This window comes from Papio anubis, chromosome 1, assembly GCF_008728515.1.
Source record: "Papio anubis isolate 15944 chromosome 1, Panubis1.0, whole genome shotgun sequence".
In the NCBI taxonomy this organism is placed as follows: domain Eukaryota; kingdom Metazoa; phylum Chordata; class Mammalia; order Primates; family Cercopithecidae; genus Papio; species Papio anubis.
The window spans coordinates 133,201,913-133,222,571 of NC_044976.1; the positions used below are offsets into that span (position 1 = coordinate 133,201,913).

At 39.9% G+C, this 20,659-nt stretch overlaps 1 protein-coding gene across 7 annotated transcripts in view; it reads left to right on the top strand.

The window, feature by feature from the left end:
- Positions 1–20,659, top strand: part of DDR2 (discoidin domain receptor tyrosine kinase 2) — a 164,600-nt gene that overhangs the window by 129,903 nt on the left and 14,038 nt on the right. For all 7 annotated transcript variants that reach the window (XM_017948861.3, XM_017948856.3, XM_017948857.3 and 4 more), the window contains 10 exons: positions 671–773; positions 2,212–2,443; positions 2,745–2,892; positions 3,246–3,351; positions 7,360–7,543; positions 8,582–8,825; positions 13,936–13,998; positions 15,178–15,308; positions 18,226–18,436; positions 19,948–20,171. In XM_017948861.3, the coding sequence (XP_017804350.1) occupies positions 671–773; positions 2,212–2,443; positions 2,745–2,892; positions 3,246–3,351; positions 7,360–7,543; positions 8,582–8,825; positions 13,936–13,998; positions 15,178–15,308; positions 18,226–18,436; positions 19,948–20,171 (1,646 nt within the window). The remainder of the gene's footprint in view (positions 1–670; positions 774–2,211; positions 2,444–2,744; positions 2,893–3,245; positions 3,352–7,359; positions 7,544–8,581; positions 8,826–13,935; positions 13,999–15,177; positions 15,309–18,225; positions 18,437–19,947; positions 20,172–20,659) is intronic.

Genomic DNA, 20,659 nt, shown 5'->3' on the forward strand with positions numbered 1-20,659 from the left:
GTCAGATGCTCATTATCTTAAAACATAATTTTTCATATATTTTGTCCTTTTTGGTTGTTTCACACTGGAGAGCAAATATGGTCTCTGTTACCCTGTCTTTGGTTGAAAGTGGAAGTCTTTATCCAGAGCTTATTGTTTATAGCCAAGATTCAGAACATGGTTCTAACCAGGGCCAAAAATGTATGTTCGATCCCTTCGTAGGCAAGTGTGTAGTTTGCTTTATAGTTTTCATGCAATTAACTACTGAAAAAAAAATAATTCTTTGTATCATAAGGGTGCCTGGTGATTATGAGTGTTCCTCACTACTGATAGGAAATTGATTAGAAGTGAACATCTGCTAACAAGAGAATGGGATGGGCCACTGGGGTTATTACCAAGTACAAAACATAAATTGGCACATTACATTATATTACATTGATTGTCAGAATTTGAACCAAAACACAGATTTGGCTGGGGGTCAAATCTTGGAGGCCCAAATTTTATTTGGAGTCAGGGCCAGAAAGACAAATCTGATAGAGTCAGGGTGGTCAAATTGGGGCCATAGAGGAATTGAGGAAGATGTAAATTATCTTATTCCTTGTTCAATATTCAGTGATGTTCTTCCTAGGGAGTTCTGGAAATAAAAATAAAAGCATGTCCTCTCTCTTCTCTTCGGTTTCTCTTGGTCTAGCTATATGCCGCTATCCTCTGGGCATGTCAGGAGGCCAGATTCCAGATGAGGACATCACAGCTTCCAGTCAGTGGTCAGAGTCCACAGCTGCCAAATATGGAAGGTAAGGATGGTTACATCAAGAAAGCCCATGTTCTGGGGTTGGACAGATTTCCTGGGGACAGATTCCTGACCCTAGGGGCTGGGAAAGGTGACGTTATTGGCAGGAACCGTTGAGAATGAAGGACAGACAGCAAGTGGGCCTGTCCTGCTCTGTATGTTTTCAGGGAGAGAATTCAGGGCTTAGCCACATGTACTGGTCTGGCAGCCCCATCTCACCCACAGAGGCCCCAGGGCCACATTATCCACAGTGAAAGGGTTAATTGATAGGAAGTGGATTTGCTTTCCCTGACTTTCTCATTTTGAGCTGCTGCAGGAAGCAGGCAACAGTGGCAGCTATGGGAAGGTGCAGATTATGTAGGACACTGGGAGTTAGCGTCCACTCCTCTTCTCAGTGGGTCTATGAAACATCACTCACTGCAAAGCATCACTTACTGCAAAGCATCAAGACACTAGGGCCTCCAACAAGTTCTCCCCCTCTCTCAAGGATGTCTCACATAGAAGGGTTACCTTTGCCAACAGAGAGTGGCAGTTTCCTGGGGTGATTGATTTCAGGGGTCTTGTACATCAATAAACTCCCTACTGCTCTACTGGTTGGACCCAATACTCTTCCTGGCATCTAATTCTTTTGGTGTGAAGTATTGATTTTATTAAAATGGAATTACCCGTAAGAAAAGCAATCCTGATGAAACTTCCCCATAATTTCTTAGTGTATGAAAGACTAGAGTGATGTTTGGTGGAACTGGAAGGGAGCAACAAATGAATGGGTAATATCTGTGGGAAAAGGGAGCATTCCAGGGGAAAGGGAAAGTGGTAGGAGGTTCTCAAAGTAAACTTTCTAATAATTTCACAATTTTGGTCCATGGTAGCTCAGCCTGGAGGTAATGAAATGAAACCAGATTATTTACTACTTCCTTGACATGCTCTTCCCCCTCATCCTCCCCATGTGTGTCTATGGCTCCTTGCTGGTCTGCTGTGCCCATCCTGCAGCATTGCATAACCCACACTGGAGACCCTACTATCCCTCCTCCTTATTGCCATAATTTGATGTCCAAGCAAAGGGTGGCTAGCTTTGTTAGGCTGAGTTTGAAAGAGGGAAGGGAGATATGAAATGACTCATGGGGGAACAGAGGGTAGGAAGAGTTTTATTTCTCTTTAGACCTCTAAATCAGGATGGGGAATGAAGGCTATGTGTGATCTGGAGGCCTCAGCTCACTGGTGGGGACTGTCTCTCAGGGTCTCATGGTACTCCAGGGAAAGGGATCTGACCACAAATAGGTATTGTGGTGGCAGTGAAAACTGTGGCAAGAACCCAAAATGTTTATAAGGACTGGGCAGCCTGCTCTCTCCCCTCAGTACAGGGCAGCTGCTTGCCTGTGAACCAGTAAACAGCTCTGTGGTTTCTTGGTTGCTCCCTCTCTCTCCAACCCTCATCTCTCAAGGCTGGACTCAGAAGAAGGAGATGGAGCCTGGTGCCCTGAGATTCCAGTGGAACCTGATGACCTGAAGGAGTTCCTGCAGATTGACTTGCACACCCTCCATTTTATCACTCTTGTGGGGACCCAGGGGCGCCATGCAGGGGGTCACGGCATCGAGTTTGCCCCCATGTACAAGATCAATTACAGTCGGGATGGCACTCGCTGGATCTCTTGGCGGAACCGTCATGGGAAACAGGTAGGAAGCAGAGACATCCAGACCTTGGGATGTCCAAGACTGTGTTTAGACTTAGGCTAGGAGAAGAAGGGTACAGGTTGTCTGTGTGGGTATGTCTGTCCAGGGATTAGGCATGCCCTTGTAAATGTGTGACCCAGGGTGAAGGAGGCAGGGAAGGAATATCAAGGCTGTAGGGAAAGTGGAGTAGATGCATTCTGCTCCTCGAATTAAGAAGAGAGAGCCCATTGAAAATGTGGCAGGGTGAAGAAAAGTGAGCATGATTTAATATCACCTCTTCATTCGTTCTCTTCTCTCTCCTCAGGTGCTGGATGGAAATAGTAACCCCTATGACATTTTCCTAAAGGACTTGGAGCCGCCCATTGTGGCCAGATTTGTCCGGTTCATTCCAGTCACCGACCACTCCATGAATGTGTGCATGAGGGTGGAGCTTTACGGCTGTGTCTGGCTAGGTAGGTCACTAGCCCAGGAAGCCTATAGACTTTATTAAAAACTCCAACTTCTGGGAAAATCAAATCAGAAAGGGATGGGATCAGTAACTCCTGGAATGGTGATTCCTTCTTGGGAAGAATAGAGGCAGAAGCATTGCTCATTAACCCAGGGCTTGGTGCCCCCACACCGAGTCATGCATTCAGAGTCATTATGTTGACTGCCACTGAGGGGCGCTCCTCCAAAGTCCTCCCTGGGTGCCCAGATGGAGTCCTCCTGGACACTCTGTGCAAGCTTATACCCTTGAAACTCACATAGTTCCCTGGGGTAATGGGCCTGAGCAGTAGGCACTCACTTGGCTGTGTTTCCTTTGCAGATGGCTTGGTGTCTTACAATGCTCCAGCTGGGCAGCAGTTTGTACTCCCTGGAGGTTCCATCATTTATCTGAATGATTCTGTCTATGATGGAGCTGTTGGATACAGGTAAATCCTGGGAAACTTTGATTATTAAAATGGGAAATTAGCCACTAGGAAAGAATAATATTTTATCATGTCTTGGGATCAATAATCAATCAACCAATCAGTATTTATTTAGTTCCTGTACAAGGCATTTGGAGATAATTTAGATTAAGGAATATATATGACCTTTATTTCTAGGGAACTAAAAGCCCAGTTTGGGAAGACAAGTTAATTACCCAGAAAACAATCAATTATACAAAGCAAGGGCTAGAGTTTGTGATGGCTCTAAGTGTAATAGCCATATTTTTGACCCTCAAAACAGGACGTGTAGTCTGACACAAATATTGGCCTACTTATGGAAACAAAGGGCCAGAGAATTGAAGTACTAAGTATAATACTCTGGGTAAGTCAAGAAGTCATAAAGAATAGACCTTATACATATAAATGCTTTGAAAATTGTAAAAAGCGGACTAGTAAGGCTTACAATAGACAAGGAAAGTTCTAGGGTAAGATGAGAATGATAGCAGAGAAAGGTAGGTAGAAGGTCGCAGAAGAAAGGAAGCAGGGCTGAAGGCAAGACTGGCCTGGCTATAGTAGAAGCTGGAGCTCAGAAGAACAGAATGGAACAATGGATAAGCCTGAAGTGCATGGATGGAGTGCCATGGCAAAGAAGTGTGACCAGATACAGTAGGAACTTAGGGCTGGGTACGGGATGCTCCCACCTATCCCATTCCACTTCAAGCCTTCAAGCCTTGCCATTCTTCTAGCCCACACTAACACTTTTCTCTCTAAGCTTGGTCTGTATCTGCAAAGTGAGCCTGGGAGAGAAGTCAGTTCATAGTGAAGACCAGATCAGATGATGGAGGTTGACAGGGCTTGAGAGAAGGAGATACTAGTGAATCTCAGGAAGGGAGTGTGGACTTACAGCCTTCCATTGGCTTAGGTGTGGAGAATGAACTATTGCCCTCTAGCTGCCATCCCCTGGGTGAAGGCCTGATTCATCCACTCTTCTACTCCTAGTCACTTCCTTTCTATCTTCTTAGTCACTGTTCTTTCCTTTTTGCTTAAACTGTCTTGGCATAATTTTGCTCAGTCACACCCCAACAGGCATGTATTCAAGGCATAGAGGAAATCAGAGATCAACCGAATTCAGTTTAATTTAATAAGCCTTTGTTAGTCAACTGTTAATATATACAAGGAATTTGGCCAGGCATGTTAGGTATTCAAAGGTAATGAAGTCATTGACCCTACCTTTAAAGAGCTCACAATTTGGAGTAGGGGCTAAAACAGAATATAAGTTATTATGATTCGAGTATATGAGCAAGAGATAGCCTATGATTGCTCTGGGGTTCAAAGGAAAAAGTAAACTATAGTAGGAAAGCACAAAAATGGGGATGAAAACATCTGGATTTCATATAATAAAAGTTACTTCTCTTTGCTACAAGGCTTAAGGGATTAAAATGTATGTGAAAAGCATTTCATAAGATAAATTGCTGTACACATATAAGTTGTTATCTGATTATCATTTTTCTGACTGAAGGACTGCAAAGATATGGTAGAATCGATGAAATCTGAATTGGGTCCCAAAGAATGGGTACTACTTTCACAGGTACAGATTCTTGAAATGGAATTTTAGGCAGAGGGAATAGCATGAGGAAAAAAGAATTATGGTTATAACGTTTAGGGGACTGTCTGGGAAAATCAACAGTTTATTTAATGATGGGCCATATTTATGTGGCAAAGTAGTACAGGAGAAGCAAAACAAAGCAGATTATGCCATCTCTTGAAGGAACCTGAAGTCAAAGCCAAAAGGAGCAAGAAGTGGAGGAGGAGGAAGAGGAGAAGTTGCTGTTCTTGTTCTTCATAAACATTATCATTAACGTAATGAGTCATTGAAGATTTTTAAAGCTGAGGAAGGACATGATTGGAGCTGTGGTTTAGACAGATTAATCAAGCAGCATGCAAAGGTTAGATTGGAATGGAATGAGGAGGTGATGAGGAACATTTTAAAACTCTGAGTTCTGCCAAGTAAAAAGAATTAATGACCAAGGCCATAACCGTGACTGTGGGGAATGAGGAAAATATATTCATTTAGGGGACATTTGCAATCTGATTGGATGTATGGGGCAAGACAGCAGGGTGAGAAAAATGGTCACATGAAGCTTGACAGTCTAAGTGACTGAAACAATGGAGATGACATGTATTTATTCAACAAATATATTTTGAGTGCTTACCATGCACCAAGCACTTTCCACTACTATGAAAGAGAAGTGTAATTTATGGAAAAGGGAAACCAAGGAGAAAGATTTAGTTCGGTAGGGTACGATGATGGATTTAGTTTGGGGTTTAAGTCTATGAGATTGACAAGACATTCAGTAGAGAAATAAGGAAGGTAGCCAGAATTATGGCTCTGAACTCCAAGGGAAAGATTAAAAAAATTACAAAAATGTAGACATCATTGGCTTCATTTAATAATTGAGGTAATAAAATATCTGATGGAGGTGGCTGAGTGAAGAGAGATGACATCAGAGTCTCAGGAAATAGTCATATTAGCAAAAGTCACTTTTTAAATTTAAAACAATTTCAAGAGTAATATATGCTTACTGGTGATTTTAATAACTCTAAAGTATATAAACATTGAAAACTTATTTTCCTATCCCTTCTTCACTTGATTTAATTTTGACTAAAGGGGAACTGAACAGGTATTCCTTTTAATTTCTGTTGCTTTTCATAAGACTTTCATGGGATTTATTTTTCTGGGGATAATGGGGAATATATTTATTGCAAGTAAACTTATGTTCTCCTAGCTTTCTGATCTGTAGAGAGAAGAAAAAGATGGCAAAACCTTGGAAGGGAGATCCAGGCTCTGGTCACTGTGGATAAGGCCAGTCAAATTTTATAATTTACCGTACATTTTCAATGATTAAATATATTTTAAAAGGCTGGCATAATCACCCTTAGTATTTTTTATTTTTTGCGATTCACAAATTTTACAAATTATTGGTCTGGCTATAAACCTCAAGGGTCACACCCATTATTGCTTGAGGGTGAGTATCCCAATCTCATCATTTGGGAGATTTGTGTCATATCTGCCAGAGCTTGAGATGCACAGCTTGAGGAAAGACAAGTTCCACATGATGGGTTCTTGCTCTATGCCTCCATAAAAAGAAGAAAGGAGCCTCTTTGTGTTCTCCAAGTAGTCAAATAAGTATATATGCAGTTACATTCCATCCAGCAGTCAGGCTTCTGGCAAACTCAGCCTTTAAAACAGAGCCTCTTACTCAGAAGTCAAAGAAGACTGCTAAGCTAGAACACAAAACTAAATCCAATACCTGGGATTCTCATGACATCCATGCATCTTACTTCCTGGGTCTAGTATCCTATAAATTTAATTAAAATTAAATAGAAATTATTGTTTAAATTTGGAGCTTATATTTTCTCCCTTTCATTTAATATCAAATTGGGTTGTTGGATATGTGGAATAGAAGAGAGTGTGACTGGATTCTCTGAAATTGATTCACTGAACAATGACAGCATGTAGTTAAAGGAGAGTCAGCACCAAGCTCTGGAAACATTTATTTGATAATGGGGCAAGTGCTACTATGTATGCTAGTATTTATTCTATGCATTTATGCATTTCATCATTTACTTAGTGAATTAATTCGTCAAATGCATTTGATAATATTGAGTCATTATGTGAAGACATATTCATTATATAAGAATAGGCAAGGTACAATAAATTATAGAAAGCTTTTCATATTAAATAAGATATTGTTTAAAGGTTTTACTACTAAAGGGGTAAGCATCAAATATTTTATAAAAATTACTAATATGAAATTCTTAATTCTCCATTGATGCAAGACAAATGAGTCAATACTATAATACAAATGTGATTATTTACAGTCCTTCAATTTCAAGATAATAAGCTCATACAAAATCTGGAGTAAAGATGCTGGGTAAAAGCTCTTCCATGAATATGTGATTAACTCAGATTTCTCTCTCCTTTTCCTCCTCTTCTCCTGGCCTGAGCAGCATGACAGAAGGGCTAGGCCAATTGACTGATGGTGTGTCTGGCCTGGACGATTTCACCCAGACCCATGAATACCACGTGTGGCCCGGCTATGACTATGTGGGCTGGCGGAACGAGAGTGCCACCAATGGCTACATTGAGATCATGTTTGAATTTGACCGCATCAGGAATTTCACTACCATGAAGGTCAGTGGAGTTGGATGTGGTGGAATTTCTTTAAGGAGGCACAAATCATAGTGTGGTAGAGAAAAGGCATGCTAGAAAGAAGTCTAGGCTGATGACAGTTCAATGACATATTCTGTTACTAACTAGCTAAATGCATTTCACCAGTCACTTCACCTCTAAGGGTGTGGTTCTCCATTTGTGTGTAAGGGAGTTAGAATAGGTCAGTGAGCTCTCTCTCTCTCTCTTTTTTTTTTTGTTCTAACACTAAAGGTGACACATCCATAAAACACAATAACACAGTGTCCAGGGCCCACAGATTTTTAAGACCCGTAAAAAATGTTTTAATTTATTTTAATATCAGATGAAAAAAACCCAAATTTTTAGGGTCAAAGATTATCTTTTTACCAGCACAGTTGCTATATATATATATATATATATATGTATACACACACACACACACACATCTATATATACACACACACATATGTGTGAATATGTGTATTCTCATTTAGAAATGAGATTTCTAAAAAAAAAAAAAAAAAAGATGAAATTGTTTTGGATTGTATATTATTTCAGGTTTCTCACCTAGCCCTGTTGAAAAGTAGACTGGCTCTGAAACATACCTAGGAGGAAGTAGGATGGCAGTCATCCTCTTACCTCAGTTCAGAATAGCTCGAATCAGGGTAGATGGCAACTGTGGTTGAGAGGATTATAGACTCGAGAGAATTCAAGGCAAGGAAGGGCCTGAGAAGATGCCAGTGCAGTCATCATTTAACAGATGAGAAAACTGCAGTCCAGCAGCATGAAGTGAGGTGGCCAAGGACAGACAGTGCATACAGGTGACCACGGTTGCAGCCCAGGTTTTATAATGCCTGACCAACTATCACTGCTGCTGTGAGGTTCCTAGAAGGAAAAATCCAGAAGACTGCAGAACACCAACTATTTACCAAGGGTGGTGCTCGCAGAAACAGCAGGTCTTGACTTATGGAGTTGGCTGGCACTGTGTCCATGCAGCTTAGCAGGGCCAACCTGTCACTCACATGCCTCTTTCTCTACCAGGTCCACTGTAACAACATGTTTGCTAAAGGTGTGAAGATCTTTAAGGAGGTACAGTGCTACTTCCGCTCTGAAGCCAGTGAGTGGGAACCTAATGCCATTTCCTTCCCCCTTGTCCTGGATGACGTCAACCCCAGTGCTCGGTTTGTCACAGTGCCTCTTCACCACCGAATGGCCAGTGCCATCAAGTGTCAATACCATTTTGCTGATACCTGGATGATGTTCAGTGAGATCACCTTCCAATCAGGTAGGGAGCTCAGGTCCTCTTTGGGAAGTGGGAGCAAGGTGATGAAGGAGGAATGCACATGGCCAGAAGTTCTCATTAGCAGGTGTCTGAGAGGAGTGGGATGGTACAGGCAGCTTCTCATTGCTGGATGCAGTGAATCCTTTGTGTGACTAGTTTTAATTGTGGAGGGGACAGGATGAGAATGGAAATGAACAAAATATTCATGTAACTCTTCTTAGAAAGAATTTTTTTAAATGAGAGTATAGTGTGTTAAAAGTTTTATATAATTTAAGGCAGTTAATAAGTGTGCTGTTAAGAAAAAGCACACCTAAGCACTACTGAGATATTTAAATGAAAATCTCTAAATATACACAAAAGTAAAGAGAACAATAAACCACCCGTCACTCAGCTTTACTAATCATTGATATTTTGCCATATTTGTTTCACCTATTCCTTCCTTTTGGCTGTAGCATTTTAAAGCAAATGTGAGATACTATTTGATTTCATTAGCAAATAATTTGACTGCATCTAAGAAAATAGTGTCATTTTCGTAGCTATAATGCCATGATAACATCTAACAACCCTTATTATTAAATAATTTCTAAATACAACCCAATATCCTGTCCATATTCAAGTATGACTAACTGTCCAACAATGTCTTAATTCAGTTGGCGTTACCAAATAAGGATCAAAATAAGGATCTCTTGGTGTGCTTCTTTATTCTATTTGCCCTGTATCTCTTTTAATCTAAAACAATTCCTTCCTTTTTTTTTTTTTTTTTTTTTAAGGATTCTGGCTTGGCTGATGGCTTTCTGTGGTGTCATTTTACTTGAGCTTCTGTTCTCTGTCATTCCTAATGACTGGGTGCTTACATCTACAGGTCAATTTGATTCAAGTTCAATATCTATTTTTGTCAAGAATTCTTTTTTTTTTTTTTTTTACTTTGCCATCCTATTTCTTTATTATCAGAAAGTTGTTTTTTTTAATTTTTTTAATTTTTTTTTATTATTATACTTTAAGTTCTAGGGTACATGTGCATAACGTGCAGGTTTGTTACATATGTATACTTGTGCCATATTGGTGTGCTGCACCCATCAACTCGTCAGCACCCATCAACTCGTCATTTACATCAGGTATAACTCCCAATGCAATCCCTCCCCCCTCCCCCCTCCCCATGATAGGCCCCGGTGTGTGATGTTCCCCTTCCCAAGTCCAAGTGATCTCAGTGTTCAGTTCCCACCTATGAGTGAGAACATGCGGTGTTTGGTTTTCTGTTCTTGTGATAGTTTGCTAAGAATGATGGTTTCCAGCTGCATCCATGTCCCTACAAAGGACACAAACTCATCCTTTTTTATGGCTGCATAGTATTTCATGGTGTATATGTGCCACATTTTCTTAATCCAGTCTGCCACTGATGGTTGTCAAGAATTCTTTATGGATAGTGTTGTATATTTTATGCTGAACTTCATCATGGGGATATAATGCTAGATCCTCTCACTTTTTATGATACTAAGATTGATTTCTGGTTCCTCATGAACTTTTTCCTTAAGTTTTATCCTCCATTAATAACCACTGTCTGAATTACTTATTTCACTAGGGGTTGCTAAATGATGATTTTCGAATTCTTTACTTTTTTTCTGCATTTCTTAGCTGAATTTCTTCCAAATAGAATAATTATTCTTCATGCACCAGTTTACTCAGAAATCACATTGAAAGACCAGGATATGTGACTTATTTTCCCCTTTAATTATTAATTTTCAGAGTAATGACTTGATACCCTAGCAACCCTCAATAATGTCTAATGAAGTTTGTGTTTTACTCTTATTTTTTGGTATAATTATAAACTAATTGCTTTTTATCAATTTAATGTTTAATCGATTGCAGGGGTTTTTTTTTGTTTTTTTGTTTTTGTTTTTGTTTCTTTTTTTAGACAGTGTCCCTCCCTGTCACCCAGGCTGGAATGCAGGTGGTGTGATCTCGGCTCACTGCAACCCCTGCCTCCTGGGTTTGAGTGATTCTTCTGCCTCAACCTCCCAAGTAGCTGGGCTTACAGGTGCCTGCCACTGTGCCTGGCTAGTTTTTCTATTTTTAGTAGAGATAGGGTTTCGTCATGTTGGCCAGGCTGGCCTTGAACTCCTGAACTCAAGTGATATGCCTGCCTTGGCCTCCCAAAGTGCTGGGATTACAGGTGTGAGCCACTGTGCCCAGCCATTATTCTTTTTAATACTCAAGTTGTGCTGCCTTTGACTAGAGTTTGCTCTTTTTTTTTTTTTTTTTCTGAGACAAAATCTTGCTCTGTTGTCCAGGATGGAGTACAATGGCACGATCTTGGCTCATTGCAACCTCCGGCCCTAGGTTCAAGCTGATTCTCCGCCTCGCTTCCCCGGGAATAGCCAGTTTACAGGCACCTGCCACCATGCCTGGCTTTTTTTTTTTTTCTTTCTTTCTTTCTTTTTTTTGTATTTTTAGTAAAGACAGGGTTTCACCATGCTGTCCAGGCTGGTCTCAAACTCCTGACCTCAGACGATCCGCCTGCCTAAGCTCCCAAAGTCCTGGGATTACAGGTGTGAGCCACTGCACCCAGCCTAGAGTTTGCATTTTTAAGGGGGCTCTTTGCTCTTTGGATCTGACCCTAGAAGCCTTTGATATCTTTCTTGTTTTCTGAAAGAACAAGGCATTTCAAGCTCATTTTGAACATGCACTGTGCCCAACATGGAATCAACCATTTCTTCAAGAAATCTTGATTCCTTTTAGTAGAAAATGGTATTTAGAGAACACAAACTGGGCAGTAGGGATGTTCATTGCTAATAGGTTGTCATTGTTTCTTGAATTTTTTGGTGGAAGAAAGCAATTCAATATGTATATTTAAAAAGAAAAAGATTATGAGTTTACATTGTTATTTCCAATTGAAATTAAAGATAAGGTTTTTATTTAAACTTGATTTTATACTTTCATCTCTATTATTTATGCTAAATATCATGTTTCCTAACAATGTTAACAGCATTTTCTTCATCCTGTTATTCAAAAAGCAATACCAATATTATTACTAGCAACATAACTATTGAGCATTAAGATTTCGTAGCAATTCTCTTTTCTTTGTCCTGAGAATATATCCTACTAAGAATGTACAGTCAAAGCACTGTGTTCTAAGGTCAGTTGGGTAACAGTGGTATAATTCTTTTCTGTATATAGTTATATCACCAATGTGGTATACAGTTAGGGTAACAGTGGGATAATTTTTTTCTGTATGTAGTTGTGTCACCAATGTGATATACAGTTAGGTTCATTGTATTCCATTTGTTTCAACTTTTAGGGATTCGTTTTAAACTGTAAACACTACTTTTGATTGGACAGTAACAGCAGCAAATAGTGATTTAACTTACTGGTACCAGAAACTGTGCCAAATCTTGAAAAGTTAAAAGGTGTTTAGAATATTGTTCACACTATTAAATTTTAGATGGGGAGACAAAAGACACACAATGCTAAAAAAAAGAAAAAAAAAGAAAGAAATGTCCAAAGCAATATGAACAATAAATAGTCAGAAGGAGAGAGGCACTAGAGTGTGTTTGTCATAGACAGCATCAAAGAAATAAGATTTGTACTGGGCCTGGAAGAAAAGTCCAGGTGTAAAATAACACAAGAGAGAGGAAGAGACTAATTTAAAGATAAACCACACTTTGGGAGGCCAAGGCAGGAGGATTGCTTGTTATCAAGAGTTTAAGACTAGCCTGGGTAACATGGCGAAACCCTATCTCTTTAAAAAACACAAAAATTAGCTGGGTGTGGTGGCACATGCCTGTAGTCCCAGCTACTTGGGAGGCTGAGGTGAGAGGATCACCTGAGTCCCAGAGGCAGAGCTTGCAGTGGGTCGAGATCGCACCACTGCACTCCAGCCTGGGTGACAGAGTGAGACCCTGTTAAAACAAAAACAAAAACAAAAACAAAAAAACAAAAAACAAAAAGATAAACCAGAAGAACCCATCCTTTCAGATTTGATTTTTAAGGGGGGAAAAAAATTCAAGATGGTTTGCTTATTAAGATGTACTGATAAGAAAATAGAGCATATTTTTAGGAAAACAAGTTTGATGTTTAAATGCCTTCTGTGCTAATGATTCAATCTAACAGTAAGTTGATTGACTGTTTTAAGTTGATTGATTGTTTTATCTGAATACTGAGAATAGAAATCAAGACACTCAAAGTCAATGCCACTTATACTGTAAGTGTTAACTGGGGGACAAATAGATTACTACCCATCCTCAGGGATTCTCCTGGCATAGTAATCAGTACACTTATTACAGCTAATTATAGCTATGAAGCATGGTTTTTGACTCCTGGGGTCTCTTGAGCTTTAAAGCCAATGCATAATAATATTAGTTTTCACTGGAGCCTGATAACCGAACTCATAAAGCACATGCAGAGGCCAGATACCTCCTTATTTATATAATAATGTTAAGAAGAAGAAAAATTAGGATAGTTGGAAGAAATATCTCTTAGAAAGGAAATACGTATTCTAATTCTTGACCCCCTTGATTAGACAAATCAGAGGGAAAAATTCAGGCAAAGCTGCCAACATCAATCTGGCAAATACACTTTTGTGGTTTAGTCTCAGAAGCTGCAAAATCACAGTAGAGGACCCTCCAATGTCAGTAAATATCTATAAAGATGAAGCCTTAATTCATAAATTGAAGGCCTAGACCGATGAGGCATAGTGGAGACTCTTTTATAAACAATCTAATTTCCTTGAAGGAAAAAGCATCTTAACACTATGTCTATCCCTTGCCCATTTACCTGCTATATTAAGTCTATATTTTCACTGAATTTGGGTCCTGCTTCTTATGCTTTATAATAATGCATGGTCACAGCCTGTTGAATCGCTGTTTCTTAAACTTTTTTGTACCATAGCATCTAGTATGTAATATGTGAAACAAAAATTTTACAAAGGAAAACTTGCTCTTACTATTTAGATAAATGGTGATACTTTTATTTGATGTATTTATGATTTTATCTTTTTAAAAGACTGATGGCAACTCACTAAATTGATTTCATAATGTGCTAGGTCACAATATGACTTCAGAGAAAACACAGCTATCTGTCTTCTCCCTGGCTCTGACTCACCCTTGTTTTATAACAGATGCTGCAATGTACAACAACTCTGGAGCCCTGCCCACCTCTCCTATGACACCCACAACCTATGGTATGTGTGATTCCTAATTATACAAATTAAGTTGAAGGGACTTCCTGGAGGATGAAGAAGGGTAGAGAGTTGCAAAGCCCTGGCTGTGTGGGAGGCTTTACACCAGTTGGCTTTGGATGAAGAGTAGCCCTGGAAAGGTAGGACTGTCTACCTCCAAGTTATGGATCCAAATATACTCTCTTCACTACTGATTCATGTGCTTCTTCAGCTGAGGCAGAGTCTGGAGTTGTCCCAATTTCTCCATGAAAGTTTGGAAATTTGGGGTCAGAAACAGGGAAAGGGACATTCCTAGGTCAGACCCGTAGTGGGTATTTCTAAGAAGGGGTGAAAATCTAAGAAACAAAATGTTGATCTCTCTAATTGGAGATAAATATGCCATGTATGCCTTGCTTTAGGCAGTCATTGGTGACACTAGCCAGCTATGTGGGAAACATGTGTGATTGCATGTGTCCAAAGAGGACTTTCAGCTCCCTTGGCATGTCTCAAAGAATGCAGAGAATGAAACTGATTCTTTAACTGTTTTTCATGAAGTGTGATTAAGGGACCATAGACTCAGGCCATAATAATACAGAGACAAAATTTTGGGAAGAATAGAAAAACTCATTATTCTGTCTGACACACGGGGAGAGGGAGACTACTGTCTTATGGAAGAGGGAAGTAGGATTTGTGAACAAAGTAATAAAACAGGATGGGCATGGTGACTCACACCTGTAATCCCAGCACTTTGGGAGGCAGAGGTAGGCAGATCACAAGGTCAGGAGTTCGAGACTAGCCTGGCCAACATGGAGAACCCCATCTCTACTAAAGATACAAAAATTAGCCGGGCATGGTGGCGCATGCCTGTAATCCCAGCTACTCAGGAGGCTGAGGTAGAATTGCTTGAACCTGGGAGGGAGAGGTTGCAGTGAGCCGACATCATGCCATTGCACTCTATCCTGAGGGACAGAACAAGACTCTGTCTCAGGAAAAAAAAAAAAAAAAAAAGTAATAAAACAGTAGCAAGAAAAAAAAAAAAAAAACCCTGTAGCAAGAACAAGAATAAACAGAAGTATTAAGGTGGCATCTTCCATAATTATCTTCAAGGAACAGGGTCTACCTCCATGTTTCCAGTCCAGTCCCTCATACTTTTACTTGACCTGTGAGATAATTGTATTCTCTGCCTTCTCTCCCTGGTCACAGATCCAATGCTTAAAATTGATGACAGCAACACTCGGATCCTGATTGGCTGCTTGGTGGCCATCATCTTTATCCTCCTGGCCATCATTGTCATCATCCTCTGGAGGCAGTTCTGGCAGAAAATGCTGGAGAAGGTGAGGAGGTGCAGAACGGCCATGATACAAGAAACTGCTCCTTTCTTTCCTAAGCCACTGTTGCCCCAGGAGTAAAAGGCACATTGCAAACATTTATTAATGGTTGGAGTTAATTGAGGCTACCAAGAAACATAGGAATGAAGCCAGAAAAGAATTAGCTAAGTCTATTTTCTCATTTTTAGAGTGGAGATGTTGGAACCTCCCTAACCTTCCTCGAAAATGCAGAAAACTCTTCTTAATACATTGAATCTCAACTCAGGCATTTTCCTTGAAGATTCTGATTCACTGGATTTTGGGTGGAGGCCAGGCATCCATACTTAAAAAAAAAATTAACAAGTGCTTCTGATGCACATTCAAATTTAAGAATTACTCTCTCCTAATGCCAAGCTGAAATTTCTGATAATGCTGTTGAAGTTCCTTCTCATCTTTTTCACTTTGCTTCTCTGGTGTGTGTGTGTGTGTGTGTGTGTGTGTGTGTGTAGAAAAACATCCAGCTTCATGAATGTTCAAGTCAAGTTTCTCACTACTCTATTTCTACTTTTGTTCACTTGAAGGTTATGATTATGTATCCCTCTGAGTCCCTTTTCAGACTCTGTCTATGCCAACTGATCTGAATAACTTTTTACATTGTCTAACACTTTACAAGAAGCAGACTTTTTCCTCATGCATAATTTTATATACACCTCATTGAGTAATAACTCATAGGTATTATTATATTTAACTATTTTTCTGATGAGAAAATATGATGTGCTAAAGGTCATACAACTGGTGTCCAGTCTTCCATGCTTTTTCCAATTGTTAATATTGAAATGCATTTATTTCTTTCTACATTCATTTCATCAAAGATGGAATATCTATGACTTGTCTCTCTTTCTTGGACCAAATAGCAACTCACTGCTGCTTAGTGTCTATTCTTTTGGGGCCTGCTGATGATTAAGTATTTCTACGTTTGGCCATGGTCACCTCTCCTGGTCAATGAGTTCCTCTCATTAGACATGTACTAGGAGAGGCCACAGAAACTCTGAGCTGTGGGGCTTTGAACTGCCTCCTGAGGGCAGGGAACAGGAAGAAGGAGAAATCCTGATTGATTTCAGTGTTTGGTAGTGGGGTCTCAGAGGAGAACAATGCCTGTGTGGGATCTCTATTCTAGACGAGAGGAAAGGGCACCATGAGAATGGGCTTGAGTCTCCAGAGCGTTCTAGATGTAGGATGGGAGAAAAATGGCTCAAATCAAGGGTAAGGAGGAGCAATCCTGATGAGTAGCCTGCAATTCCTTCTGACCTGTGCCACCCTCAGGTTCCTGAGATGGTTGATGTTTGTTTTAAGGTTTTTAGGCAGGAATATTTCATGTAAGAGGTCTCCTTGCTTCCCACAAGTATGTCTACCAGTCTGAAAACACTTAAAGCTTTCAATTCACAAATAGCCACAGAAGACTGAAAGACAGAATCCACAGAGACTCACTCACTGTCATGAGGTGTCTCAAGGCATGAATGAGGCAAATATCAAAACTTTTCCTCCTTTAGAATGCTGGAACACACTAGTGTTTAATGAGGTATTCCAGAGTGAGGGTGGTGGTGACCTGAAGATTCATTGAACTGCTTGAAGAGGATATGTAACCTTCTTAAATAGTCTGTTAGGACCACATTTTAGCCAAGGGAGGAGGGTCTGTGTTCTCTACTCTATAAGCTCTTTTTCTCTTTATGTGAGCCACAATTTACCACACTTCTCTGAGTCTTTATTCTGAGGCCTGTTGGAATATCTTCATGGGCTAAGAGAGAAATGTTGGAATCTCCAGGTAAAAGGTAGAGCAAACATTTTTCCCTTGAATATTTAACTTGGTCCTCTGAGAAATTCTACCCCTGTACACCCTGAGTAAGATGACTCAAGGTGCTCTGGAATGACACCCAGGATTTCTTCCTGGGAACAAAATTTTATGTGGAAAATCATTGAGTACACACATACATTCTAAGAACATTACTTAACATAGCTGTAGACTGTAGCATTGTTTGTAGGATACTTTTGATGGTGTCCTCAACATTCCCTCTTTGAGAGATTCAACCCACATATATTGAGTACCTACTTCGTTCTGAGCTTCATGCTTGTACTGGGGATATTACTGCAACAAAAGACCTTTCAGTCTAGTGGAAAAGTGCACATCTAAGTTTCGCCATTGAGCACCCAAGCTGTGTTTGTTGGAGTGGAGCATTTTACATGCTTAAACTCAAATAGTCACATACATGCAAATGTTGGCATTTTCCTTTTGATGGAGCAGGCAGGTTATATTAGATAAGATACCACAGAAGTGGTTGCTTTGTTGTTCTCCCTCCCTTATTAGGTGTAAGTCACATTGTTATCTCTGGACACCTAGAGCTTTCCTGTCCCATATTGTAGCCATTTTATTTTTGGTTAGTGAAAATATGGGTCAGTGGTGGGTATTATCCTAATTTAGGGTGTCAGAATGATCAATTAGAACTATTGATTCATCATGTTATAGCGCATTTATTAGGTTAATAAAAAATTTATGTCTATTCCAAAACAAAGCAGTTAAAGGGTAAGCCAGCAAAACCCATCATTTAATAAAACATAGAAAACTCTATAAGATTGAGATATTTGGCTACCGATAGGTTCTTATAGCATCAAGGAGATAATCCTTTTTTTTTTTTTTTAAGTGTTTCAGAAAGCACATCATAGAAATTAGAAGATCAAATTCTACCTTGAAGAAATGAAGGATTATTCTAAGTTTCTACAACACAGGCATTTGTGGACCCAGACTGCCTCCCTAGCATGTCCAGTGTCACTGGGGTTAAACAGTAGTAAAGAGTTATTTCATTTGCGTGGAAGAGTTGAGTTTAAGAAGGGGAGGAATTGACCATCTTTTTTGTGCCAGCGTGTCTTTCTCCTTGTTATTCTCTTCCAGGCTTCTCGGAGGATGCTGGATGATGAAATGACAGTCAGCCTTTCCCTGCCAAGTGATTCTAGCATGTTCAACAATAACCGCTCCTCATCACCTAGTGAACAAGAGTCCAACTCGACTTACGATCGCATCTTTCCCCTTCGCCCTGACTACCAGGAGCCATCCAGGCTGATACGAAAACTCCCAGAATTTGCTCCAGGGGAGGAGGAGTCAGGTGAGGATGATGTGGTGGGTAGGGAATCGAGGGAGAAACTTCGACAAGCCTCAGGTAGGAATGACGCACCTGCTCCCAGTTAACTGTATCTATTTTTAGTCTCTACTAACCTCCTGAGAAGTCCACATTCTCTTTCTAGATTTGGTCTGCAACTGCTCCTGGCCCAATTTGAGCACCTCTCCCTTGCTACTGAATATAAGATGTGTGGAGGGACCCACATACCAGAAAATAAAGAAAAAAAAATAAAACATGTGAATTAGGTGTTAACACCACAAGAACCTAAACAGTCCAACCAGTCTAACCTCATTTCACATGTCGGGAAAGTGAAAAAGCCCAGATAGAGTACTCATCCAACACCAAATTTCATGAGTGGGTAAAGGCAGGACTAGATTTTCACCTGGAGAAATAAATAAATAAATGAAGCTAAAGACATTCCAAAATTCCCAGTGGGTATAGCCATTTAAATAACTAAAATAAATAACTACTTGAGTTATCTATTTTTTGGTAATTTCTCTTTGGTAAACATTTATTAGAGTAATATGAGATTTTATTATGAGAGTAAAATATTTCTCCCCTTTTCTCAATAAAAGCATTGAAATAAAACAGGTAAAATAGTAAGTAGTGTCAGTTCATTCAAATTTCAATGTCTTTTAAAAAATGATGCAGAGTCATATCAGAAGGGAAGCTGGAGTCACCTCTTTAGCTCAGAGCAACTTTTCTATAAGGTCATCTACCTGAGGGACTCAAGCCAGTAGAAAATACCTTGTAGTGTTGAGGAGAGAGGAGCTAGGCCTGAGCTGAATGTAGAAGCAGACAGGACTAAATTCAAGAGCATAAGATTTTACAGGAAGGAGCCTGAAGGGGTCTTTTCAAAGGATAAAAGGAAACTTGCATCTATTTTATTGTTCAATGGACAGAAGACATGAAAGAGCATGCTAAATTCAAGTAATTTCACAGAGGCAGCAAGAACTAAGGATATAAACTGATTTATTTCTTAGGGTGAATGGAAGTAATTTACCTATTTCCTAAGTTTAAAACATTCCCCACCTCGTATTTTAATGTTTTTTTTTTTTTTTTAAGTTAGAATATGTCTTAAACTAGATCATATGTCTTTAATCTGAAAGTTTTTTATACCTAAAATCAGTTTTTAAGTCAATAACAGTGTCTTAAAATTAAGGAAATACATTATTAAACCTTCAACCTTTAATATTCCCACCCTGATATACCATGAGCCTTCCTATAGCTTCACCACACAATTCCACAAGTTTAGCCACAGAATTTGTAAATGGTCATGTATTATGAGGAAAAGAATGAGAAATAAAATTGTGTTCTACATTCTGAAGGCCACAAGAAAATCTTTAGAGGAAGCAAAATCATTTTCCAAGTAAGAATGTCATGAAGCAGGTTAGGCTTTCACAGGGGCATGTTTTAGCCCTCCTCTCAGAGTTCCTTCCTGAAGAGATCTCCAAAGACGCTCCATGGAATGAGGCTCGTTGCCCTTGTTTTCTCAGGCTGCAGCGGTGTTGTGAAGCCAGTCCAGCCCAGTGGCCCTGAGGGGGTGCCCCACTATGCAGAGGCTGACATAGTGAACCTCCAGGGAGTGACAGGAGGCAACACATACTCAGTGCCTGCCGTCACCATGGACCTGCTCTCAGGAAAAGATGTGGCTGTGGAGGAGTTCCCCAGGAAACTCTTAACTTTCAAAGAGAAGCTGGGAGAAGGACAGTTTGGAGAGGTGAGTTGATTCTTTGAGTGGGGCCTCCAGTCCCTTAGAGCTCGAAGGAGGTGGTTGGATAAAAATGGTCAGTAGAACAAACAGTCCCTTCCAGAGGTGGATTCACAACAGAGTGTCTCTTCCACTTGTCTCTCCTTGCGTTGTCCTCTGGATTCTAGTATTGGATCAACCTCATCTTTGTCAAATAGCTGTGGAGTTCCTGGGACTTCTGATTTCTATACAGGAGTTTTTAAGGCAGGCAAGTCACTAGACTTCAGCTATCTTGAAACACATTCAATATTTTCAAAAATGTTTACAATAGATTATGCAGGGTGGGATCCACAAGATGTGATCATCTTTTATGAACTGTCCAGGAACATTCTGCTTCTCAATAGCCACTTTGTTTTTTTCCCCTTTAATGAGAGTTATATGTAAAATGGTCAAAAACAACCTCGCCCCTGCCTTTGGTCCCAGAATCAGCCACTAGGGAGTGAATCACCAACCAAGAT